This window comes from Coptis chinensis, chromosome 2, assembly GCF_015680905.1.
Source record: "Coptis chinensis isolate HL-2020 chromosome 2, ASM1568090v1, whole genome shotgun sequence".
In the NCBI taxonomy this organism is placed as follows: Eukaryota; Viridiplantae; Streptophyta; class Magnoliopsida; order Ranunculales; family Ranunculaceae; genus Coptis; species Coptis chinensis.
Window position 1 is genome coordinate 104,580,209 of NC_141457.1, and position 27,105 is coordinate 104,607,313.

The window sequence follows — 27,105 nt, forward strand, 5'->3', positions numbered from 1 at the left end:
TTGATCGATATCGATATTTTGGGCCTTGCTCTAAACTATATATTGAATTTCTAAAAGACCATGTAAAAATTGTTAAACTATGGGATTAAATTAGTATTTATCTTCATATTTTTATTTGATTTGTTTTGTCTTTATAGAGCCCATTGACAAAAATTAGCAAACTCAACTTTTTTTTTTAGAGACCCACAAACAATTGGGTCTATAATCCCAACGTGCGTAGCACGTGCACTATACTAGTTTTCATAACCAAATAGTTTGGTTAGGGCCAAGTATTCACCTAAAACCGGACCGTAGACAACTCTAGTTATACAAGAGGTAATATCTAACAAAATTTTCAGTTTTCTAGCTTTTTATTTAAACTTAGTCATTTTACCCCACCATCCAGGAGGTTTACCACCTAAGATCACACTATATCCAAATGAATTGTTATCTTTTTGGTCAATGCATATAAAAAGATTTCATTGCCCTTTGTCTTTTTAATAGTTTTCTAGTTTTACCCCCCAGAACTTAGGCTAATTAGCTTTATCCCCCAGTTCTTTCATCTAGAGGTTTACCCCCCAGAACTTAGGTCAATTAGTTTTACCCCTTTAGTTCTTTCATTTAGAGGTTTACCCCTCCTAAGACCACAACACATCCAAATCAACTGAGTTTGACCGTAATATTTTTGGTCAATACAAATAAAAAGACTCTAATGCCTTTTTTTAGGTATAATTACATAAATATATAGTGACTTTGGCAAATACAAAATTTAAATTCAAATCATCTAGAACACATGTCATGATCTTGTGAACTCTATCCGACAGTCATACATCACTCTAAGGGTGTGGATGTCATTTGATAAGGATTGGTATATAACAAAATATATAAAATATATAATTTATTTTTTTATTTTTTATTGTATAAAATATTATATAAAATTATAAACTAATAATATAAAATTGTAATGAAAAAATAATAATAATAAATGATAAATATATATATTTATACTAGTTTTTATAGTGGTAAAATAAATTATTCAAAGCAAATAAAATTTTAATTAATTTTAATTTTTGGATTAGATATTATCCGATATTCGATTCGGATAAATTTTTTAATCTTCGTCGGATTCGGATACGAGTTCGGATATCGGTATAAATTTTCGGATTCGGATTCGGATACAGTCATATCCAAATCCGAACCTATCCGTTTGCACCTCTAGATGGTAGTGATGGTGTATAGCCGTCGGATATAGTTCACAAGACAGCCATATCCAAATCCGAACCTATCCGTTTGCACCCTTAGATGGTAGTGATGGTGTATAGCCGTTGGATATAGTTCACAAGATCGTGACATGTGTCCTAGATGATTTGAATTTGAATTTTGTATTTGCCAAAGTCACAGGATATTTATGTAATTATACCTTAAAAAGGGCATTAGAGTCTTCTCATTTGTATTGACCAAAAATACTATGGTCAAACTCAGTTGACTTGGATGTGTTGTGGTCTTGGGGGGTAAAGCTAATTGACCCAAGTTTTGGGGGGTAAACCTCTAGATGAAAGAACTGGGGGGATAAAGCTAATTAGCCTTAAGTTATCTAAAAAGCTAAAAACTATTAAAAGGACAAAGGGCAATGAAGTCTTTTTACATGCATTGACCGAAAATATAACAGTTGACTTGGATGTGATGTGATATTAGAGAAATAAACCTCTAGATGAAAAAATTGGAAGGGTAAAACTAATTGGCCTAAGTTCTGGGAGGATAAAACTAGAAAACTGCAAGATTTTTAGATAACTATGTTGCCAGTTGATGTATAGATGCTTAATTGACGAAGACAAGCACTATGACGAATATCGGAATATGTAGCTCTCATACTTTCATAAGAATCATAAAACTAGGGATTCGTTTTAAAAAAGCAAAGCGCAAATTTCCTACATTATTTTGTTATGGTTTTTGTTGTTTCTTAGTTTTCTTTCCTTTATATAACCTACAATCCATTTAGATTCGTGTTCCCACAGTGCCTCAGAGGGGAGAGGTTGATGTGGAATCTTAAATCATACTTGTACTGATACGTTGCAACCTCTAAAAACAAACAGATTGTGGGACGGTGAGTCGCTGCTGATTAGGACAAGGATACTTTTCCTATGTACTACTAGGACCTGTAGTGGTATTGTTCAATTTAAATTTTGATTGGAGATATTGTAAGGTGAGAAGAGGATCATTTACATGAATTCACTTAACCTTAATTTCCAAAATCCCGTGTAATAGGAAGTCCAGTGGAGTGCTATATGGATTGTTAAGTGGCACCTCAAACACCAAATAACTATTTGAATAGGGATGTTAGAAGGGTCTTAAAATTTGGCTGTTGTGAGATCCACATGGATTAATTTATATTATATCAGTATCCATTATTAACCACATGCCAGGAACTAGATTTGAACTGGTGACACTAGGATTTTCAGCTATAAAAATGAATCGTCTCCATACTATTTAGATTAGAGGGTTTGGGTCTATGTCAATCAATTAAATAGACTAAAAAAAAACATTACAAAGTATTATCCAAGCTTGGAATTTCTTGGCTCTTCAAAAAGAATACTTTGTAAGTTAAGTTTAACTATAAAAATGAATTATTATATATACCCAACCAAATTTGTAGTTTTGAATAAATTTTGGGAGGCGGCACAATTTCTGTTCTCCGTCCGTTAAATTGCGACATATAGTAGAATACTGTTCATTTTTTACTGTTCAATGGATGGAAGAATTGCCATACGTCATTATTCACTTAATGCTAAAAAAAAGGGCAATTGGATTAGGTCCACCAATTACACAAAATGCTAAAAAAAAAAGCCAATTGGACTTATTTTGCATCTTTTGGCATGCCAAATTTGGCTCGCAAGCTAAAAAGTTTAAAAATCCTATATGGCACCATTTTAACAGCTCTTTATTAGAGTTGCTCTAAGTACTCTCAAACTTCCACAACTTTTGTTGATACTTCTAAAATGAATTTCAACTCCATTACTAACAAAGAAGAAAACAGGTGTGGACCAAACCAACCAAACCTCGTTCCAAACCTCGTTCTCTCCGCTCCAAACCTCGATCATCACGATTTCTACATCTCTCGCTAAATTTGATCGGATGGTTTTCTGATTAGGTTTTCTTGATCATGATTACAAGCACTACTTTACTACTAGCATCTTAAGATCGAGTAAGATCTATAAATCGTTGGTTTTGTCTTTTTACTTTGTTTTTATTGAGTCCGATTGAGTTAGTTTGAACCAAGTTTGGATGTTTAAACCGGAAGGTTTTAACCATAGTTTTGTGCAAGATCTTTGTGGTGATACATCCGCAGAATCGAATGGTAATTGGGCAAACAAAATGCATTTGTTGAAATGATTAAGGTGATACATGCGGAAGATTATGGAGGAACTGAACTCTATATATTCTCATCAAGGTGGCTTCTTCGTAGAGTCACTTCTATAGTGGTCTTTCCTCTTTCCGATCTTATATTTCCTATATCTTCAAGATGGTGGTCAAAGATGTTAAAGGCAAATCCCAAATTACCAATTCAAATTCGGATCGATAAACAATCTCAACATTTTGCTAGCAAAATGAGGTTACCTATCCGAAAATTCCAAATTATCACTTTCAATGATCGTATGAAACACAAGGTCGAGGGAGTACAATCGCTTTAGGCGTGGTGGGGCGAGTCCTTGATGGAAAATTGAATTATAAGACTATCAAAACAGCACTAGAAATGTTATGGAATGCAAATGCAATTCTGCATATGGAGACAATCAAGCCGGATGTATACCAAATATGGTTATCCTCCCATGATCATATGGAATCTCTTCTAAAGGAGCAACCTTGGATAGTGTCAAATCATATTTTCCAAATTCTCTGGGAGGAATTCAATGAGTCCGGAGATGAAGCTTTTCTAAAATTTCATGTGTGGATTAACTTTCTTTGAACTATCCATCTATATTTCGGACTCCCCATATTGTGATGGATAATATTTTTGATTCTCGGTCTCCTAACTCCAACTCGATTAAGTTGATTGAATATAAAGAAGGTAATGAACCCGCTTTTGTAATCAAGGCGGTGTTAGACTCCGGGATCCTATACCACCTCGGTTTTCTTATGCCATTCCATTCAAAGGCAATCAAACTCGATGGATACGATTTGCTTATGAATACCTCCAATGTTTTGCTTCAGGTGTGGTTTTTGGGCCATATCATCGCGAACCGCGAAAGTTGGAATGGCAAAGAATGCCGAATTTAGCATCATCTAGCAAGACCGAGGATAATGTTGAGCTATACAATCCTCGTTAGTCGAAGTTATACCTCGATCATTGGTACATAGGAAGGTCGACCGTTTCAATGTGGATGATGAGGAGTTTGTCAGACATCCGCAATTCGATTGTATCAGTCACCAAACTAACATGCAATGGACTAATCGCGAATTAAGTGGTGCACATCCAAACATTGCTCCACGGCCCATGGTTGAAACGCGACTTTTTGCACTACCAAATGTTCAACGAGTTTATAGACCCGAGAACTTCGAGGATCTCCTCACCGATCCTAGTGATGCTCATCTCAATTATGCACTCACGGAGTATGAAGCAAATGTATCAACACGCAAAATCCACCGAATCACTTTGTTGGATCTATTTCCACAACAAATTCTGGCAGAAATCTTGGTCAATATTCAAACTCTTATTTGGACTTAATCATGGGAAACAATAGAGAGCGAGTTCTCATCTATTGATTTTCTGATCCCACCTCCCCGAAAGCGATGGAAGAAATAGGTCCGTTTCAAGTTCCTTTTCTCACACAAAGTGTAAAAATCGAGTACACAAGACCGCCGATTCACAAACGTTGTTGAAATTGGAAAGGGAATAGCAACCCGAGGGACTACCGTGGCAATCAATATGAAACAAGATGCCAAGATGTGGAAGATTTCATGGCTCGTGAGGAGAGAACAGAAGACACCAATCCAGTTTTAGACAAAAGTCACGAGAGAGCTGGCGGTTCTTCAAGGGGTTCAAACCGGAGCTCGTAATATGTACAAGAAGGCAAGGGGAGCCGGGCCGTATTGATTGATCAATGAGGATATTAGCTTGGAATTGTCGAGGAGTAGGCCTCGACTTCGACAATTCGGTGCTTAAAAGATCATATCGAGTAGAGAGGCCAAGTATAATCTTCCTATGTGAAACTAAAGTGATGTAAATAAGTCATCGCATTTTTTTGCTTCTTTTGCTAGTGACTATAAGTCTTTTGTAATAGGGTCGCGAGGGTTGTCCGGGGATTATGGTGTTTATGGCAACATGAACTTGAGGTACAAATTGTATGGTCGGATAGTTGGATCATACATGCTGCCGCCAAGTTAATGATATGAATAACGACTTTTGGTATTTGTCTTGTATATATGGTAGCCCCATTCCCAACCCCCGAAGTCGATGGCACTCCATGCAAAATCTTATTCCTGCAAATACAGTTACCTTGGCTATGCATTGGAGACTTCAATGATGTATCCAAACAAGAGGAAAAGCGAGGAGGACCTCCGCCCATTCTCATATAAAACATTTCAATGAAATGATTCAACAATGTGCGCTAATGGATCTGGGCTACAGGGGAGCACCTTTCACTTGGTGTAACAACCAAAAAGGAAGCAAAAGAATACTCAAACGACTTGATTGAGGAATGTGTAATGCACAATGGCGAAGTTTGTTTCCAAATGCCCATGTTAATCACTTCCCTACTCTGGATTCGGATCATAAAGTACTATTGTTAGATTGTGCTCCACAACCTCGAAAATTTCAAAAACCTTTTAGATTTGAAATCATGTGGCTTTCAGATCCGACTTTGCAAAGAGGTGGTAACGGAGCATTGCGTACCAAAATTTCATGGCTCCCCTCTTATATTCTCGGCGTAACGGATACATGTAGGAAAAAGCTACCATGGAACTCCAAGCATTTTGGTAACATCCATCATCAAATGGCACAACTCGTGAGTACTGATTCGTAGTTACAGGAGCAACAACATTTGGCTATTACTAATGGCCGATGGTCAATATTTTCTTCAACAAGAGGACATCCTACTCACGAGATATAAGGTATTGTCAAGGAGAATTCATGTCCACTGGCTCAAAAAGCCGGAGTAGATAGCTTACTCTATAATGAGTGAATACTAAGTATTTTCATGCAACTGTCGTGAGAAGGAGGCATAGAACATATATTAGTAGAACTTTCAATTCGAGGGAACATTGTTACAATCTCAAGATGCTATCGAGAGCACATGGTATTCTATTTCCAGAATTTGTTGTCTACTTACACATCGACAATGGAGGATGATATTCTACAATTAATTCCTCCTAAGGTCACGCCAATCGACAATGCAAGTCTCTTAGCCCCAAATGAAGGGCTAAATATGGGATGCAATGAAGAATATTGGCTCCTTCAAATCAATCGGTCCGGATGGGTTCCAATCTATTTTCTATAAAAATTCTCGAAAAGAAGCAGCCCCAATTTAATTTCTATGGTGAAAGAATTCTTTCTATATGGATCATTTACAAAGGAGATTAATCGTATATTATATTGATCCCGAAGATTGGCAACCCAACCGAAGGACATTTTCGCCCAATCACCTTTATAAATGTCACCTACAAGGTCATCTCTAAAATAATGGTGAGAACAGATCATGACCTATATCGTGCCTTTCTACCGGAAGATTAATACATGACAATGTTCTTCTTGCCCATGAGGCTTTTTCATCGATTAGAGCCAAGTCAAATAGAAAGCATCACCACTATGCTCTAAAATTTGACATGCAAAAAGCCTATGATCGACCGAATGGAATTTCATCAAAGAAGTGTTAGCAAGGTTTGGATTTCATGACCAATGGGTACAACGGATGATGTTCCATTACCACTCCTTCTTGTGTGGTCCTCGATTAATGGTACACCTTCGGGTTTCTTCACACCCACTTGGGCATCCGCCAGAGATCCTTTATTTTATATTTTTATCCTTTGTGCGGAAGTATTATCGTTAAAGTTACACCAGGTGAGAGGACTCAAAATCGCCGCAAATTGTGAGCCATTAAGCCATTTGATGTATGCAGATGATCTCTTAATTTTTGCAAAAGTGACCTTAAAGAGTCTCATGAGATTGATACTCTGACCCATTCACATTTGTAACATATCTGACGTAAGATTAATAGATCAAAATCTCAACTAATACATCACAAAGCCATGCCACGAGAACTTATACATCGCCTACATAGTGCATCATGTACCTTGTACCACAAAGTTCCCGAATTATCCGGGAGTGCCATCCATTCGGGAAGAGCGTCTATAGATCATTTTGCTCCTTTAACCCAAAGATTTCAATCTCGACTTGTTTGGATGGAAATCAGCACTACTATCAAAGGGGAGACCAATTACCGTTCTAACACTTTACCAACTCATGTGATGTCGTGTATACGCCTTCTAGTGTATATTATAGAAGAATTGGATAGGTACGTAAAGTGTTTCTTCCGAATCATGAGAGGAATCACCGCAAAATGCATTACTTCTCATGGCAATTGGCATGCAGCCGGTAAGGAGGTTTGGGTATTAAGGATCTCGGTTCAAAATGTTGAACTGTTAGGAAAACAAGCTTGGTCTCTTCTACAACCAAGCACTATGTGGGCAACTTACATGCAAGCAAAATATTTTCCAAATAAAAAACTTCTCAGAGCATTTCCCTAAAAGTGCATCTATTGGTGGAAGTCCATATATAAAACCGAGGCATTTGTTGGCTCTTTCACTGCAGATTGGGGATGGAATGAAGGGTTGAGCATGGGTTGATTCATGGGTCCCCGATACCCCAATCCCACTAACTCTTTTACCTCAACCACCGGAATGTAATCTTGACCGAAAGTGGCTGATTTTATTGACCCTGCTCAACGTTGTTGGAAACATGAGCTTGTTATTAACAATTGGCCTGAAAATTATGCTCGAGAATCTTCTCTGCCTACTAAGATTCCAACCACAAGAAGATACCCGTTTGGGCACCGGATAAACATGGAGTTTACATTCAAGAGCGTATACCATTGTCAATGGTCGATTCAAAATGATGATGTTCATTACGCTCCTTTTTATAAGAGATTATGGTCCATGAAGGTACCATATAAGCTACGTTCTTCATTTGGCAAGGTACCCAAGCCGTTATCCCAACTGGCGATTTTTGGCCTCTAGAAATTTTCCGTCGGGTTGATCCTATCTTCTTTGTGCTCAACAAGATGAGTCACTTTTCCATTTATTTGCCGAATGTCCATTTACTTTCGGGCAGCGGTTTGGTATGGCCCAATTTATCTCAAGTCATTAATTCACTCAAAGAAAGACTCCACTTTAAGTCTTGGTTGTTACATATATACCAAAGATGTAAACCATAATAAGGAGGCGGAGTATTTGCAAACGCTTTTCACTTCCGATTATGTGGTTCATATGGCTAGAGAGAAACAAATATCGTTTCCATCCAACAACCGAATTCCACCCAACCCTTCGAGCTTATCCAAAAGCACGAAAGTTTACAACCGAGATTATCGAGTGCATTCATCCGCCACCACAAATGATCGGGAGGTATCACCTATTGCTATCTTTTGGCAATCACCACCTTCTACACACCTAAAATTCAATGTGGATGGATCGAATGGTAATCCAGCCCCCCTCGGAGCAGGAGGTGTATTAAGGAATCCGATGGTGCCTTCCTTCTAGGATTCACACCAATCTCTAGAGGATCAACTCTACTAAAAAATCGGCAATTGAGAACTAGTTTATATTTAGCTCATAAGCCAAACATGGAAAATGTGATATTTGAGAAAAATATCCATAACCAATTGGACTTCTCACCAAATTTTTCAAGCATCTTTCAAGGAGCTACTTGCAAAACACAAGTTTTCAACTTTGCTGGAGCTACAGAGAGAGCAATTTTGTGGTCTGAAAGTTTGCTAAATTTGGATCGATCAGTGACTAATCATAATTGGTGGTTAAACCCCATTTTAACAGCTCTTTATTTGGAGATACATCGGTATGGTGCAATATAGCACCTACTTTTGTGTCTGTTTTACTGTTTAACGATAAAACTGCTATATGTACATATAGAAACATAAGATAAATAAACCGCAGTTACCAAAAAAAAAACTCCATTCAAAATTCAATTACTCTGTTTAAAGTGAATCCCATACATGAACAATGCGTGCACTAGCTCACCACTAATGCTCCATCCGTCTTTCCATTTTCTCATATGACCAATAGAGCCAATTTCATCTCAATAAGTGAACGCATATTCCAAACATGGTGGGGTAATAATATGCCACCACCACCACATAGTAAGCAAAGTGCATAAGTTCGCTCCATAAACACATTTCAGATTATTATGACAATTTTTGTTAAATTATTAGTCAGATAATCAAGCCTGTGTCCAATATGCCACCTAATATCCACACGCAGTTTTACAAAAAAAAATATATCCACACGCACACTAAATTTTATTATTTGGTCACAAGAAATATTATAATTGCACACATGGTTATACCGGACAAACTACCAACTATAATTTGGCAACACATTGGTCATAGAACACATTCAAATTAAACACAAGCCACAAAGCACAGTTGTGGAAAACACCAAGACGAATAGAAAATGAAATAGTTCTTTGTCATTAATAGGCGGTGGTTAACATGTAATAGTGTATACTAATCTAAATTAATATCAGCCCCTAAATTAACTTTAAAATAAATAAAAAAATTCCCCACGTCACCCCTCTCTTTTCATCTCATCACCGACGCTCAAAGACAGCAAACGTGACTGATGATGACCACTATATCATATACAACCCTCCAAAAAATAAATTAAATGATATATATTTTTTTTGGTTCTTGAAGGTGTAGAAGAAACGAGAAATATGGGCAAAGCCGTTTTCGTCCGAGTCAGTTCACCGTCACGTTTGGCTAAATTCGTGAGACCCAACCACGTTATAAGGCCCACTATGATTGTAATCGTGGGCCCCACGAGATACGGCCACTTTCCGTTAAAGTTGAAAGAGCCCATCTTCGAAATGTGAACTGATTTTGTTGTTTAGAAGAGATGGAACAACCGCCATATTGCCAGCAACAGTGTGATAGCTGAAGGCAAAAATTGCATGTAAGAAACGCGGGTGGAAGATACACCATTGTAATCCGGATTACCCGAGAAGATCATGCTTGAATTGTATAGGGGCAAGTCTGCTGCTTGGGGATTTTGTGATGCTTTCTTGCTGCAAAAACATTAACCATGTATTAGAAAGAAAACCCACTACAACAAACACATCAACAATCCCAATTGCAAGCTACGCCTATTTAAATTGTAGTCGATCAGCATAAAACTAAGAGCTTTAGCTGACTGTTACTTAGATTGTGCACCATCGCACAATTTTAGTTAATTACGCAATATTTGGTGCACAATCAAAGTTCCTAATCATATGTTAGGAACGCAAATAATTAACGCAATATTAACACATGTTAGGTTGACCGTCACTACCGACCTAGTTGATAAAACTGGTACCAAGAAAAGAAAAACGTAAAAAGATTGTAAAACAGCCAACTAGCTAGCTGTTAGGTTGGGCCAACCAAAAAAAAAAACGTAAAAAGAATGTAAAATAGCCAACTAGCTAGCTGTTAGGTTGGAACAAAAAAAACACTAGCTGGTTATGCAAATGGTATGACCTATAACTCTATAAGAAGTTAATAACAAGAAATCTCTAACACTGGCATTAAAAGTCGAGAATAAGGATATGAAGGGATTGGGATGAACTGATCCCAATAAAAGTCGAGAATTCTGGTTTCTCAAGAAATGAGCTGGACCCATTCCGGTGCAGAAAAGGATATAATATTCGCTGTATACTTTTTCATAGGTTAGATACAGAGCACAAGTTTCGGTATCTATCTAACGTTCACATTGTCAGACTCGAAAAGACTAAAATAACCTTTTAAGAAAAAGTTACCTCGTCGGAATGGAAGGGCAGAAAGTGATAACGTAGTCCGCAGAAGCACAAGTGAAAGTGCTTGTCCCATCATCGTAAGCGTAGCTATAAGCACGTGGACAAGCATGTTTGAAGAACTCAGAATAAGATGATGGTTTACACGTGTTTGGATTTCCATACTCACCACTACAGCAATACTGTGGTTCACCAAATGCTTCGCAAGCACTTCTACACGCAACATCACTACCATCAGAACTAGCAACCTTCAAATCACTTGGACATAAGCCATTTAACTCCACTACGCAACCAGTTGTACTACAATTACCACCAGAGCCACCTTGTGGTACAACTAACATAGGTAAATTATACCCATCAACTAAACTCACATCATAGAAATCTAAACCATTAGCACCGTTTAATGTGAATTCAGCAAGTGTAGCTGGTGGTGTAGCACCACCACCTGCGCATTCTAGTTTACCTGACCCACAGTCACCTGTTACACATGTGAATTTACCGGTTGAATCTTCAGAACATAGAGTTCGACCCCATAATCTACCGGACCAAGATGCAGGAATGGAAATTGTTTTTGATTCATCTTTTTGTAGTGAAAAACCTGTTGCATCAAGTTGTGATGTTCCAGCTCCTGATAATATTCCTGGCCATATCGTATGGGCGCAGTTATTTGTTAATGTAAATGTTGCCGAATACACCCTTGAGATGAATAAGAAGAACATAAGAGAAGTGAAGAGAGATAATCTAGCCATTGGAGATGAATGATAATATTTGAAGAAGAAGAAGAGGAAGATGGACTTTGAGTATGAACTATGAAGCAAAACTCTTCTTCTTCTTTTTATGCGGGGGGAGAAAAAGGAAAGGGAATAAGAGAATGTGATTTTTTTTTTTGAAGAGAGAGAGGGAGACAATTTATAGGGTGGAGGGAGAGAAGAGAAGCCGGTAAATGGACCCCACAAAGGAAGAAGTCGGCAATTGTTGCTTGTTTTAAAGTAGTAACCGCCCTTTGCACGTTGGGCACTAGTAATTTGTGTTGAATAATTCGACGTTCTTAATTAGAAAATTATAGATACTAGTTGTGGCCTGAAAGCATGGTCGACATCATCAAAGGAAAGATGATCCAAGTTTGAGTTCCTAATCTTTAGACTTATTCAGAAAAATCTTAACTACTGACACCAGATTACAGTTGCCAGGGTCCAAAGGCGGTTACTACTTAAAACGACCAAATATAAATGTGAAATGACCATTCTTAATCTTTAGAGTTTAGACTGAACTCTGATGATATTTCTGAATAAGCCTTTAAGATTTTTTGACGGGATTTAGAAGATATTTTATCGTAGAAGGTTGAAAAAATCTTCTGACTTAATGCTTAGGTACTGTTCCTTAAAAGAGAGAACCGCTGTAGTAGCTCTCGAAAATTAATGTGGGTTATTGTTAAGTTAGCTCGTGGAAGTGATGAGTGATGAGTGATGAGCATGATGAAGTTTTGTTGGGCTCCAGAAAAAGACAAGAATTTAATTTTTGTTTTACGATTAGTGTCGGGAAAAAATAGAAATATCTAGAGTTTGAAAAATGGTAAAAATAAAATGCGAACAGTACAGTAAGTTAGATTTTCAGTAGGTCTTATCTGATTTTTAGTTTTTTAGGATTTCGTGTAGTTCAAAACTCATGTTTACGGGGTCAGTTATCATAGAAAAAAGAGAAGTATCTATGTTATGTTTCTCGTGTATGTCATTTCATTTGCTGTGCATGATTGAAATGGGATCACGAAATTAATGTGCATGTTGGTATTGAAAATTTGAAACATCACTATGAGCAAAATATCTTTTAGAAAATTCTCCAAAGATTTGAAACTTAAAATGGGTTCCCAGCCGCCCACTGATCCAAAGCCTAACACAGACACAACCCCGCAGCAGCCAGCAGTGCACATCTCCGTCTCTCAAATGCACACGAAAGATCAAACGGAGTAGTCTACAATGTGACGCGTTCAATCTAAATTATCCAACTGCCTGTCAGCCAAAGCTGACTGACTCTGTCTATTGGCTTGTCTGAATTAGCAGATTATGACCGTATTACGTAAGGGTATTTAATGTACCGAGCTTGAATTGTTATGAAGGCCAAATGCCCAATACACTTATACACCTCGGAGTTGGATAGATGCCTAGAGGCGTTTAAAATTTCGCTCCATATGTGTATAGACCATAGAGTGAACGAACTCACTAAAGCATGAAGCATCTATCCACCATAAGTAGAAAGAGTTTGTGATGGAGAGTATTAGCTCGTCTGTCAAGTGTTATACGTGTGCGTTCCTTAGCTGAGTCCAAGCCCATGGGTCATGAACCTACTATTTTAAATTATTTTATTTTAGTTGTTTTGTTTAATTCAAGAATAGATTTGATAAACTGAAACTTCCGCCAGTTTAATCTACATCATTTGATATCGGAGCACGAATCGTTCTTGAGTAAAATTCAATTTTCTTTTTTTCTTATTCGTTTTAATTTTTCGTGTTACTGTTCATCGGTATTGTTCATGAAACACTGTTCATCGGGAACACTATTCATGTGGTAATCGCTTCATCGCTAAGCATCGCTTCAACCGAAATTAAATTTCAATCTTTTGCTTCTTTTCTCATCGGAGATTCAATTTTTCTTCTTTCAAGGTAAAAAACCGATTATCTTTACTTCTAAAGATTAAAGTTTCAATCTTTACAGAGCTATGTCGATAGATCTGACTGGCATGACAGAATCAGAGTTAAATCAGTTTGATGAAGACGACTGGGATGTAGGATGGGGTACTGGCGCTGAAATTGACTGGGATGCGCCTAATCCCAATCTAGGTGAGCCTTTGTGGGAAGCACCAAGTACTGAGGACACCGTGTTAAGAACAGTGCTGACTTCAACTGTTCAAGCAAAACCGTCAGCTCAAAGTTCCCCGAAACAGCATCCACAAGACCCAGTAATGTCAGCAACACACTTCTCCTTAGTTGCAACACTAGCAATGATCATTAGGGAGGGTGATAAGGAGACATGGAAGTGCCATTCTATTTTCAGAACCAGATGTATCAGTAAAGGTAAGTTGTCTACTATTGTTATTGATGGTGGTTCTACTGATAACCTAGTTTCCCAAGAGATGGTCAATAAACTAGGACTACAGACCACTAAACATCCTAAACCATTTTCTATCCAATGGTTTAAAAAGGAAGATCCAGTGGCAGTCAATTATCAATGTTTAGTTCCACTGACTATAAGACCTTACAAAGATACAGTAATGTGCACTGTTGTTCCAATGGACGTTTGTCATCTCCTACTAGGGAGTCCTTGGCAGTTTGATTATAGGAGTATTCATGATAGCACCAAGAACACTCACTCATTCTTGCATAACGGCAGGAAATTAATCTTGGAACCGCTCAAACCACCAGATATAGAAACCACTATGTGTACGACATTCTTGGCTGAAGCACGGGAATCGGGTATGTTTTTCTCTCTTACATCACATGAGAAAAATAAATATGCTAAAAAACCAGAAATCGAGACAGCAAGCCCTGTTCAAGCCACACAAAGCCCTACAGTGAACATCCATGATGCATCCACTTTTATGCCCGTTATGGCTTATTCTACTTCTTCTACTGATGATTTATTTGTTAGTGAGGGCTGTAATATGGAGTTAAACTGTGTTGATTGGGATTCCCCTCCTATTTTTATGTTTGTCTAGAGGAAGAACATGATAGTTTTTTAGATACTCTACCAATATTTGATGAATACGGAGCAGATGAATCTGAATTTTGTGTCACTACTCCTTCTTTGTCTGGGAATCTTTTTGTTAAGTATGCCAATCCAGTTTGGGAGGATTTTGAAATTAATTATACAATGCTCTTTAATTCAGTGCATCTAAAGTTACAATTGGAGGTATGCATATTTGTTATTTTGGGATGTGGTAGTATTCTCATAGAGCAGAGAAATCATGATGGTGATTTTGCAAACTTGCATACATTATGGTGCATTCTTATTCTTGTGAGTAATTATTTGGGCAAAATTTGAGGTCGAATTTGTTTGAACAACAAAAGAGTAATGGGCATTAGCTACAGTGAATTTCATTAGTCAATTGCGTATACAAACTCGAGACGAGTTCTTTTCAAATTGGGGAGAATGATGCAGGGCATTAGCTCGTCTGTCAAGTGTTATACGTGTGCGCCCCTTAGCTGAGTCCAAGCCCATGGGTCGTGAGCCCACTAGTTTAAGTTATTCTATTTTAGTTGTTGACAGATGTCGTGTTCTTATTGGTTTATAGCTTTTAGGATTAGTATAAATAATGGACTGGTAATTAGGGTTTGGGAGAGTTGTGTTATTGAGAATATTTCAGAGAGAAATAAAAATTTGTTTTAGTTTTAATTGTTTTGTTTAATTTAAGAGTAGATTTGATAAATTGAAGTTTCCACCAATTTAATCTACATCATTTTGAATATATATCGCTTTCAGAAGATTACATGTCTTGCACATCTCTCTAGATATCACTTCTGTCACCGAGGGAAGTTCTTTTTGCGTTCATGATCTTTCCAACACTTAGTTTTTGAGTGGGCTTACTTGGTTATGTTTCCCTTTGCAAACACACCATGTGCAATGCAATTACAAATGATGCTTCATTTATTTCATTCATTTTAAACTTTATAGATACTGACTTGCTTCATTCACATGGGCGAGGGAGTCATCAAAGCCTTTCCAATTAATAATACACGTCAGGCCAAATGTTTTTATAGTAAATTATAGCAATCACAAAACTGGTGAAGTTTGAGAAATTGATACCATCTTTTGAGATTGATCTATATAAACAACATTCCGTGCATCCTACGGTAGGGTTGGTATCGCGGTGGACTGGTTGGGTATATAGATCATATTGGCATTGATCAATTAATTGAAATCCTACTAGACTGTGAGTAGGATGTAGGGTCAATTACTCAGTTCAGTTGTAAGTCTTGTAACGAAAAAGTTAGATGCCAAAACCTTTGTCTAACGAGAGGTATGCATGCTTAACAAAGAAGTTTGATGAAAAATGCGCCCTAACAACCTACAACACTTCAAAATTTAAATGCCACCCTTCAATGCTTGAAAATGAGATTGCCCAAAAAGTTGCAACTTTTGAGAAGGTCTGATACTTTGATTCCCGAATATTGACTTTTAGGATTTTGTCAACCAATCATATGCTCCAGTAGACTCATTAATGATGCAAACGCAAGAATAATCTACTTCCGATCTATCCATTTTTTAGACTGAATCATATATTTCACTGGTGATCCGCTCCTAAGCTACTTCTTGATGGTGTTCGTAAAATGTTATTAAACTGGGCGGACTCGCTGTGTGGGAATAAAAGATGTTTTGTGCGTGTATAGTGGGAACACGGATGTTTACCACACTGCAACCGGTATAACGTGCAAAAGCAAATGCATCATTATCTGATTGCAATTTTTGGAACGGAACCAGCTCCAGCTTGTGTCTTGTTAATAGTATAGTTTTCACTTTTCAGTGGGTGAATGTATATTAGAATTTGAACAAATCCATCTCTCCGGATGAATGCATATTCTCGAACCTGGTTTTGAAATTCGATGAATTGATTTCTTCTGGTCTCTAGCAACCACTTAGTTATTAGAATTTGAAAGAGATGGAGCAAAGTTAAATCAGTCAGTAAGAACCTTCAATGTCCCTAAAACAATAACTAAAAAACAAGTAGTCAACGCCTGGATCACATCGTAATTTAAAGAAACAACCCATTTTCAAAATAATGGAATATGTTCCATCAGAGAATGAAATGGAATTCAATTAGCGAAGATTGGTCTACTGGTCTACGAGAGATTCGGTCCGCTTTCTTCTTCCAACTACCTGCCCTGTCTTCAAGCCTTGAATCAGATGAGTGAACAATGAAATTCTTACTTTCCCCGTCTAGATGCACCCATTTGATCTCTCATGGCCCAGCCCCTGTATAGATGACAGTCTCCAGTACCTGGCTGCATTATTGCGATTAACTAGCCGATAATTAGTTTACATAATACATGGGAACCCTACATGTAATCAAATATAACCTATTGGCGGGGTGTAAATGAATGGGTGTCATCCACCTTATACAATGTGACACAAGATTGCATTGTAAATTAGCTCCTATTCATCTTCCATCTGCTTCGCAAGGGACTGAAGAAAACGAATGAGGGGCTTCTTTGCCCTGTTCAGCGCTGATTCACTTTCTTCAGTTTGAATACTACGTAGTCTTCGAACAAGCTTTCTTAGCTCCTATATAATGATGTAACATAAGGAACAGCTATGGAGAATCACAACTCATACTCACTATGAAACAATTTTAAGATATGAATCAGTTTGAAAACTTAGTGTGAATGTGAAGGCAATCTGCGAGGGCAAAAGTTAAGGTAGCATCCTAAAATGTATAACTCCATCTTTCATGAGTAATACAACGCAATACTTGATTGTGCTTTAACAGAATGTAGACCTTCAATACACGGTATAAGAACCAGATAAATATTTCCTAACACCATATACTCAAGTACCATGGCACTACCAACTTGAAAGTCTCTCTACATAGAATCTAAAACACAGTATGCACCACCATTTTCTTTAGCATTAAATGCCAATAACATAACATACTAGACTGAATTAGCATCAAAAGCAAGGTAACATCAAACAACTTTGTAAGTATCCAAGTGAAAAGACGTTCAAGTTTTATTTCAAGAGCTACAGATGGCTTTTGACATAATCAATCATTAATAGAGAAGTGGCGAACACCTAGAGGCTAGAATGGAAAAATAAAAACGGAAACAAAGTAGTGGGTGAACAGTTCAAACTTGTGCAGACAAATCCACACCTTTAATGTTTCAGATTCTACTGTTAGACATAATTCCGTGGATATAAGATGGAGAACCTCCCTGATTATTTGATTAACATTGCTAGAGATAAGGTGCAGCAAAATTATTCCCAGGCAAGATTACTCTATCTTCTATGGGATTAATATAAAAAATTCAAAAAGAAAGCAATGGTTATTCTGTCTATTAATGGACTAACTGAACTGCCTACGCCCTACGAAAATGAAATAAAAAGAAAAAAGAAAAAGAAAAGCGGAGTCAAAATAGTAGGCCGATGAATGGAGTGAGACCAAGCCGAGCCTAAAAGAGTGGAATTATAAATCTGAAAGAGTGGAATTTAAAAGATGGAAGGAACCCTATTGAACGCATACTTGATTAAAAATACCAAAAAAAGAACAACACCTAAACTCAGTGCAAAAATGAATGGAATGGGAGTACAAAAATCAATCACTTGGACTTGAACCTAATGTTGAACTAAAGAAGTCAATGTTGACAATATATAAGCAGAAACAAACAACACCTAGTTAATTTATACACAAAGTAAATGCGAAATGAGGAAAAAGATTTATCCTTGGTGTAACACAATTTTCATTTTATGAGGTGAATATATAGTGTAAGTGTGTAACTTAAAGGTATTTGCAAGATTCTAGTCAAGTTTCAAAAAAATTAACTATCTCTGCAAGTAAATTACCTGACGATCAAACTCTACGCTGTGAATGGAGTACACTTCTTTGGTAATGTCAGAGTCCTTATCAATTAGGCCGTCAAACCATCGAGATGCTACAGAAATGTGATTTCCCTGGAAGAAATATTTAATTAATGCCAATGACTTCTCTGTGGACAACCTAGTATATACACCTAGTAATATACAACTTCCAGAGCATTCGTATTACGGCAAAAATTGCATCTAATTGTGTCAGTGCTGCTCTTTTCATTATTATGTTTTTTTTTAAAAAAAAAAATCTTGGGTGGTGGTGGCTGGTGGGTGGAGAGGTCTAAACCCCTAAAACTACGGGCTTGTATTCACTGTGTATTTATCATCCAAAATGTTACGTGAACTTCAAATACGCAACAGATTATTTGCAATAGATTATGACATACATCCTCTTCCTCCTCAGGTTCAATTTCTTCTCCCTCTTCCTCATCATCGCCAACAATAGATGCTCCAGCATCAGATAACTCCTGAAGCTTGCTTTGGTCTCCATCTTTAGTAGCCTGAATTAAAGCATCCAGAAGTTCTGGTTGTGCTTCACGCAGCAGTCTACCTAACATAAATTGTTGCAGCCAGTTAGGATCAAATCATGAAAACCATGTAAAGTATACTTTTACTTCAAAAAATAAGTTTGTTAGAAATGTACAATCACTAAACATTTATACTGTCCTCTTGGAGTTAGCACATATCATGTACATATAATTGAAGTACTTGTATGTTCACAAGAGAAAAAGTATCTAATGAATCTAAATGGACAAAAAAAATTCACATTGAAACTCAGAAATGACGATTATCACATAGTGATAGACTAATAGCTAAATTGGGAAGTCAGTCATGGTAATCTTGGGATGTAGTCTCGAGCAAAAAAAAAACTTGGGATGTAGTCTCCAGTCTCTGGAGAAGACTTCATCTCATACAAGTATTTGGAACATACTCTGAGGTTGCAAAGATACATTTCTATGATCGTATCTCAACACGGTCTTAGTTTGTTTTCTGTTCACTTAAATTGTAGATGTGAACTAGATGCTACACTCATAGACTTAGTTTTTTAATGGAGAGAGAGAGAGATGTCGTTAAAAGCATGTTTTGGGATTTCAGAATTGAACACGCCTGAAGAAATCCATTGGTTAAAGTCTTAATGCATACCTGCAATCTAAGCCCAGGAATAGGGGTGGTAATAAGAGCTCAATTTCACTTACTCAAAATTAACTTTATTTTCTTCGTTCTCACTCCAAACACTTGTACAATATCTCTAAAGCTTCTCTACTCTTTTCTATCCCTAAAGCAACTTTCCACAAAAGATTCGTGAGATTCAAGGACCATCAATAAACTCCCTAATTTTTCTTTTTTTTTACTCAAAACAGCACCTACTTCTTCCCTATTCTATCTCATTCAAACATTCGGGGCTGGATTCTTCTTGACCGTCATTGATAGGGTTCACAAGGGTTAAGACCTCACCTGTAGTGTGGATTAGCTATAGGAGCTCATAGAGATTGTGCCTAGACACAAAGAACCAGGATAAGATAGATTGCAACAAGTACACATAGATATCAAAACAAAGGTAATTCTCCCACAGATATTGAAGTTACTTTTGGTTTCCATTATGATGGCAATTAGAGACCATTTCTTTACTTTTGCTGAAGTATAGGAAGACAAAGCATGCTAGATGGATACGACCTACTGCACGCAACCACCATAACTAAGAGTGACGCTTCCTGTTACCACTCTCTTATATTATATATCAAAACCGGGATGTGCATCTAGAACATTTCAATTTTATAGCCCCATAACTGCCCCAAGTATTTGCAAGTCGCAGCTTGCCAACACAAGTCTCCAATGTACTCGCATTCGCAATGTAACAGAGATAACAAATATGACACTGTTATAACACTGCAATTTGCACCCAACACACAATTATAACACCACAAAAGAAAAAAATAAAATAAATGACAAACCTATATAATTAAACTGCCTTCGTTTCCCTTCTCGAACATCAGGACCAAATTTCTTCACCAACATAATAGCATTATAAACCTCTTGCCCAAGTGAAGCTACACTGCAAACAAATTCCACTACAAGTCAATCTCATATATCTTTAATAATTACTTAAAAGTACCAAAGGAGTTTATATTAAATACCTAACAATTCGTTTAATTTGCGGAACAGAAAATTCCGCAAGCTCCATTCCCCACTTGACAGTCTGTCGGGCTTCGCGTTTTTTCTGGTTTCTACTCTTTTTATCTAGAAGGTCTGAGTCACTGCCACTGGATTCTTGGATATCAGAGGGTGATGGCATTTCAACAGTTCTCAAACCACGTGACTGGAAATCGAGAGAAGTTGGTGGTGTGGAATAAGGAAGGTGTTTTTTCTTTTGCTTTTGTGGGTTTGGGTTTGGGCGGATGGAGGAAATGGGTGTCAGTAAACGGTAATGGAAATTGGTGCGTAGAGAAAATAGAGGACGTATTACTTGAGCCATGACTATCATTGGCTTTTACTGATTCTCTCTCAGTGAAGTGATGAACTTGTTTTGAGAACTTGGGTTGGATTTGGATGGGGCTGGGACGCTGGGTTTAGGCCTAAAACAGTTCCAGTGAATTAGACTTGGACTAGAATTTGGATCCGGGCATATGCCCCGGGCTCTTTTAGATATTTTACTCGCCTAAAACACTTGGTAAAAAAGAAAAATCACTAAAATTCTTTTTAGTTAGATTTCAAAACTAAAATTCCATATAAACTAGTATACTGCGTGGCAGTGGGGAGTGAGCGGAGCTGCGGGGGGAGAGAGAGTTGGGTAATGTGGGGAGGGAGAGAGAGATGGGTGAAAGAGAAAGGGTATTGGGGGCGAAAAAAAAATGAGAGAGAAAGTTGAGGACAGACAGATAGAAAGCAGCAAACTTGGTTTTTGTCCGTATACCCATTACCCCCCTTCTGCCAAGATCGTTCGCTCCGCTCACTCGACTATGTTCGGGACATAGCCCATTAAAAAGGCACCCAATTAGGGGATGGATTGGACATACGTTTAACATCAATACCACTAGACCAGACATTATTTAACGATATGGATCTTTTAAAATTTGTTATAAATCATATACAATCTGCATCTCATTTTTTGCTAACTTTTTAAGGTTTTACAAATGCCCCATTAAAGAGCTGGCCTAGGCCCATACAATCTCAGAGCCGGCCCTGGATAAGCCTAATAATTCGGTTAGTTCTCTTTTGAATCCGATACTCGTAAAAATATGAGAGAATCATATAAGATTTGTACATTTGGAGTATTTTCATAACATGTTAGTGGACATTTGATCTACTTCTTTCATAATAATAGCTAGAACTAGTGCTTATTTATCATGAAAGTATACATAAAACTATAGAGTAAATTACATACATAAGTAATTTGAAAAATACTACCAAGCTCGGCACAATGATCCCCGAGTTCTATGTTACCATGAATTCTCGAAAGATTCACCAATGATTTTTAAACTTCTACATTCGGGTCAAACGACATCTTTTCAATGAACTTCATGACCTCTTTCAAACATTTTGTACTCCCTAACATGTTCTTTACACTCAGATAATGCTCCATGGTTGCTCATTGATTCAAACTGCAACACAACATCCCCTTATCAAATAGGACACCACATGCTATAAATATGTGTGCATCGAGTGTTAGTCCTATTTCTTTGAACTAATTAAATAAATCGATGACATCTCTTCTCAACACCCATTTTTTGCAAGACCCATTGTCATGGTACTTCTAATAACGTTGTTGAGTAGCAATATAATGTTTAGCAACGCATAAAGATTTAATATTTGGAAAATTTGTTTTCGATTCTGCGGGTAAGAAATAAGTTCTACAATGTCCCAGTGTACTTATACAATCAACCTAGCTAGTTAAGAGTTAAGACCCCTTCTAATAATTAGCCTCCATAAGTTTTCAACAATAAAAAGCTTCTGAGACATATTGCATAGTTAAAAAAAAAAAAAATTGTGACAAATATATGACAATAAAGTAGGGAAATAGACAAATAAAATATTATTTGTACAGGACATAGATAGAACACTTTTTATGATTGTTTGTTTGTTCAACGACTCCTACAACGGTATTTAACAAAAATAAAATTGTCGCCACAAAGGGAAGCACTCTTGAGTGGTAATGCTCCGACTCCTTAAGTCCATAGATGTGTTTCTTTCAGCATGTTGAGTTAGCAATCCACCAAAGACGATCAACTTCATTAAAGAAGTCTGAATATTATTTATGAGGTTTTGCAATCAAATAACATAAGTGAAACACTGCCCAAAATGATGAACTCTTTGTTTATCTTTTTCTCCTTTTTATATTTAAATAAAAATATATACTAAAAAGTGACAAATATATGGCAATAGAAGTAAGGAAATAAACCTCTTTTTCTCCCTTTTATATTTAAATAAAAATAAATACTAAAAAGTACGTGACAAATATATGGTAATAGAAGTAAGAAAATAGACAAATAAAATATTATTTGTACAAGACATAGATATAACACTTTCTAGGATTGTTTGTTTGTTCAACAACTCCCACAACAGTATTTAACATAAATAAAATTGCCGCCACAAAGGAAAATGCTCTTTAGTGGTACATGCTTGCTCCGACTCCTTAAGTCCATATAAGTCAAAGAGTTTACATGTGTTTCTTTGAGCATGTTGAGTTAGCAATCCACCAAAGACTATCAGTTTCGTCAAAGAAGTTTGAATATTATTGATGATGTTTTGTAATCAAATTAAAGAACATAAAATTCATAAACACAGTAGAGTAAAACACTAGCTGGAATGATAAACTATTTGTTTCTCTTTCTTCTCCCTTTTTCTATTTTTTATTACTGTTCCGGCCCCCACAAATGTGGCCCAATAAAAGCCCTATTCAATATAAAGCCCATGCTCAAAGTCCATGCTACAAAAAAGCCCACGCTCAAAGCCCATACTCAGAGCTTTGCTACAAAAAAGCCCACGCTCAGAGCCCATGCTCAGAGCTTATCTACAAAAAGCCCACGCTCAAAGCCTACATCCCACGATGTTTTGCGAGTCAAACAACTTCCACCAACTTCATCCCATGACAGTTCTCCAACTTCATCCCACAAGCTGACAGCTATCCCGCCAGTTCTCCAACTTCATCCCACGAGCTGACAGTTCATGCGCCAGTTCTCCAACTTCATCCCACGAGCGGTGGCCGGTTCTCCCGCCAGTTTCTCCATCTTCATTCCACGAGCGGATGTCCGATGTCCCGACTTCATTCTCCAACTTCATCCCACGAATTCTCCAACTTCATCCCACGAAATGACTTCTCCGCCAGTTCTCCAACTTCATCCCACGAGCTGACAGATGTCCCGCCAGTTCTCCAACTTCATTCCACGAGTTGACAGATGTCCCGCCAGTTCTCCAACTTCATCCCACTCCACAGTTTGTCTCGGCCATTCTCAACTTCATCCCACGAAAGTTGTCGGTTGTCCCGGACTTCTCCAACTTCATCCCATGATTGGGCCGGTTCTCCCGCCCGGTTCTCCAACTTCATCCCACGATTGGAATATTGGAGAACGAGGAAGTAACTATTAACAATGCTACCTATAAAATCCAACCTTCGTCATTTTTCCAGAACTACGCATCGAGACTTGATCCCAAGCAATACATTTGGGTACGTAGGCAACTTTAAAACCGAAGTCCAATCTCATCTTTTCCCAACCACCATCTCCTTCACCATTTCCAAAAAAACATTACTTCCGACCTTCAACTGATGTGTTTTGGCAAATCTTGCTGAAACAATTACTAATAAAGAAAAATTGTTAGTTTAGCGGCAAATTTGAAAAACCGTAAGGAAAATCATATTGAACATCTGAAGATGCATACAAATAGTAAAATGACTTGTCAAGTACTATTTTATAGGGTCCTATTACTGCCGGACCCCAATTTGTGTTGGGCGGATTCCCACAAAAAAAATAATTATTACAAGTGTGCCATTGGTTTCAAAAAATCTAAAAAAAAACAATTATTACAAGTATGCCATTGGTCTCCAAAAAATTGAATTCGAAACCCCAAACTTAAACGACCCGGCCAGGTCGTTTGTACCAAGTCCTAAACGACTTGGCCACACCGTTTGGGACTTAGTCCAAACGACCCGACCAAGTCGTTTGTACTAAGTCCTAAACGACTTGGCCACACCGTTTGAGACTTAGTCCAAACAACCCTTTACGAGACTAATAGTAAGATTACACAAGAAATATATATCCATAACTCAACTTACAATTCTTCCAGTTTTGTCAGCTCTTGCAGATCAGGAAAATCCATACTCGATACATTCAGGTCAGATATCCTCCTAAAACAAAATTTTGATTAAACAAAATGGTTAAAAAGATAATTAAAACTATCATACAGTGACAAAAGGCTTTCCAGTTATGTTAGGTTTCTCAAGAGATAAATGTTAGGAGGAATAGGACCCTCCATATTTGTTCATTGCATATCTCTGCATTGGTCCACATAATTGTTAGTAAATTATGCAACATTTCTTAAAACAAAAGTAAGAGATATTGAAAAAGGCATACACTCTTCTCAATCTTTAAAATGAGTAATGAGTAATGAACCAACCAAGCTGACTTTAAAATACAAAAGAAAGAGGCATACACTCTTCTTAGTCTACGCAGATTTCCAAGCTCTGGAGGAAGGGGTCCTCCAAGATTATTGTCTTGCAAGAACTTGTAAATAATTTAAGTTGGGTTAGTATAGTATAATTGGCATTATACGAATTTACTCTTACTCATTTTGGAATCTTACAGTTCTTCCAGAGTAGCAATACTACCGATTTCTCTTGGAATGGTTCCACTGATAAAGTTTCCCAACAAAGACCTGATAATGTAATGTAGATACTTATTATACTTGACTAGTATAATACAGTTAAATAAATGTGCAACTCTTAAGTTAAGCCTATGAAGTTAAAGTAGTTACAAAATGACGAGAGGAAGTGAAGCCCAAGTTTTTGGAATAGACCCATTCAGAAAGTTTCGTGTCAGATCTCTGCACGAGAGAGAAAAATCAAGACCCAACTTCCATTTCAAGTATTCTCAAATAGTCAAATGCGAGGGAAAGAGTTGTTGGGCCAAATACAGTGAGGCCCATGAAACTTGAGTTTGGGCCTCGGATAGTATAGCCCATAATTGGCCTTGGTAAAACTCAATTGGGAAAAACGATCCAGGCTTACATTTCGCGCAAATAAGTGAGGTTGGCCTAGTCAACTGGTAATTCTCCCTCTAAGCTCAAACTCTTGAGCCAACTGAAATTGAAACAAAAACACGACTATCAAAAATGTAGAACATATTATGTAGCAATTGAAAACGTTGTAGAATCATTTGATCTTGTGTTAATTAAGAAAATTGCATACATGTTTGTGACATGGAAAATGGTGGAGGCGTTGAAAGTACAATCATAAGTGACATTGCTCAAGGCATCCGACGATGACCCTGGTGTGGTTATACTAAAACTTTGGCCTATTCAGCAAGAATTCTGGTTCACACACTACTAAAAAACAGTGATTTTATATCGGTTATAAAATCTCTTAATATCGGTTGTAAGTAAAACCGATATAATAATCCCCTCCAAAACATCTGATATCGGTTCCAATTTTGTAATATCGGTTTCAAATTTCAAATATCGGGCAGACTGTAACCGATATATTAATTTTGCAATTTCATATCACAAAATTGAAACCGATACAATTAGTTTGTTATATTTAATATCGGGCCGACTCATGTGCTATGATAATAACTTAAAGCCATAACTTAATATAGTTCGTTAAAAATTAAAGCCCTCTCTCAAAGTATGTTATATCACTTAAAATCATAGGCGGGATACAACGCCGAAAGTTTTGAGTCTCCCGCTTAAAATGGAAATAGAAGACATCTTTCTTCTCGCAGCCCACAATACTTCAAACAGCAAAATAGAAACTTCTCGCTCAAAAGTAGACATCTTTCTTCTCCAAAGTTGCGACTTTTCTTCTTTTCTTTTGCAGTGCTTTGGTGTATTTCCCTGTGGTAATTTTTCTTCCTCTTTTGCGGTGTTCTTGTTTTTTTTGAATATCTTTGTGTTTACTGCGATTGTGCATCTGGCGGTTGCTAAACATGGTTGGGGTTTGTTTTAGTTTTCAATATAATATGTAAATATTGTGTTTTTTTCTGGGTTCTTGCTAGAGTCATAGTTTTGGGTGTGGATCTATTAGTTAATGAAACTTTGAACTTTGATGCTCAGTTCTTTGACTAAATGTTTGTTTAGAATGTAAATTAAAGTGTGGCTTACGTTTTTTGCATCAATTAAATTTAAAGTAGGTAGCTTCATTTCCATTGTCTAGCTTAGAACCACACTAGTTACCAAATCTGCTGGAAACTTAACTTATCTATGATGCATTAAGCTACCTTACTTCCAGTTCTAAACATTTTCTTTGTATTTTAATAGGAATGATTTAAAACAAATCTTGAAGTAGACTTTATTATTTTCCAGTTTTGTTTTGTGTATTTGCTTAAATATACCGATTTT

The 27,105-nt window shown here is 37.1% G+C and overlaps 2 protein-coding genes across 3 annotated transcripts; both read right to left on the bottom strand.

Moving 5' to 3' along the window:
• Positions 1-9,646: 9,646 nt before the first annotated feature.
• Positions 9,647-11,871, bottom strand: LOC147520002 (thaumatin-like protein 1b). The gene is made up of 2 exons (XM_086591509.1): positions 10,994-11,871; positions 9,647-10,267 (listed from the first exon to the last, which is right to left on the bottom strand). The coding sequence occupies exons 1-2, from the start codon at positions 11,734-11,736 to the stop codon at positions 10,090-10,092; spliced, it is 921 nt and encodes a 306-aa protein (XP_086447635.1). The 5' UTR covers positions 11,737-11,871; the 3' UTR covers positions 9,647-10,089.
• A 4,766-nt stretch (positions 11,872-16,637) lies between these two features.
• Positions 16,638-21,106, bottom strand: LOC147520003 (kinesin-like protein). Of its 2 annotated transcripts, XM_086591510.1 has the most exons (6): positions 20,694-21,095; positions 20,511-20,611; positions 18,945-19,108; positions 18,535-18,642; positions 17,091-17,259; positions 16,638-16,979 (listed from the first exon to the last, which is right to left on the bottom strand). In XM_086591510.1, the coding sequence occupies exons 1-5, from the start codon at positions 21,038-21,040 to the stop codon at positions 17,131-17,133; spliced, it is 849 nt and encodes a 282-aa protein (XP_086447636.1). In that variant the 5' UTR covers positions 21,041-21,095; the 3' UTR covers positions 16,638-16,979; positions 17,091-17,130. The 2 variants fall into 2 exon arrangements, with proteins under 2 accessions (XP_086447636.1, XP_086447637.1); XM_086591511.1 differs by having other exon boundaries at positions 16,638-17,259; positions 20,694-21,106.
• Positions 21,107-27,105: the final 5,999 nt, after the last annotated feature.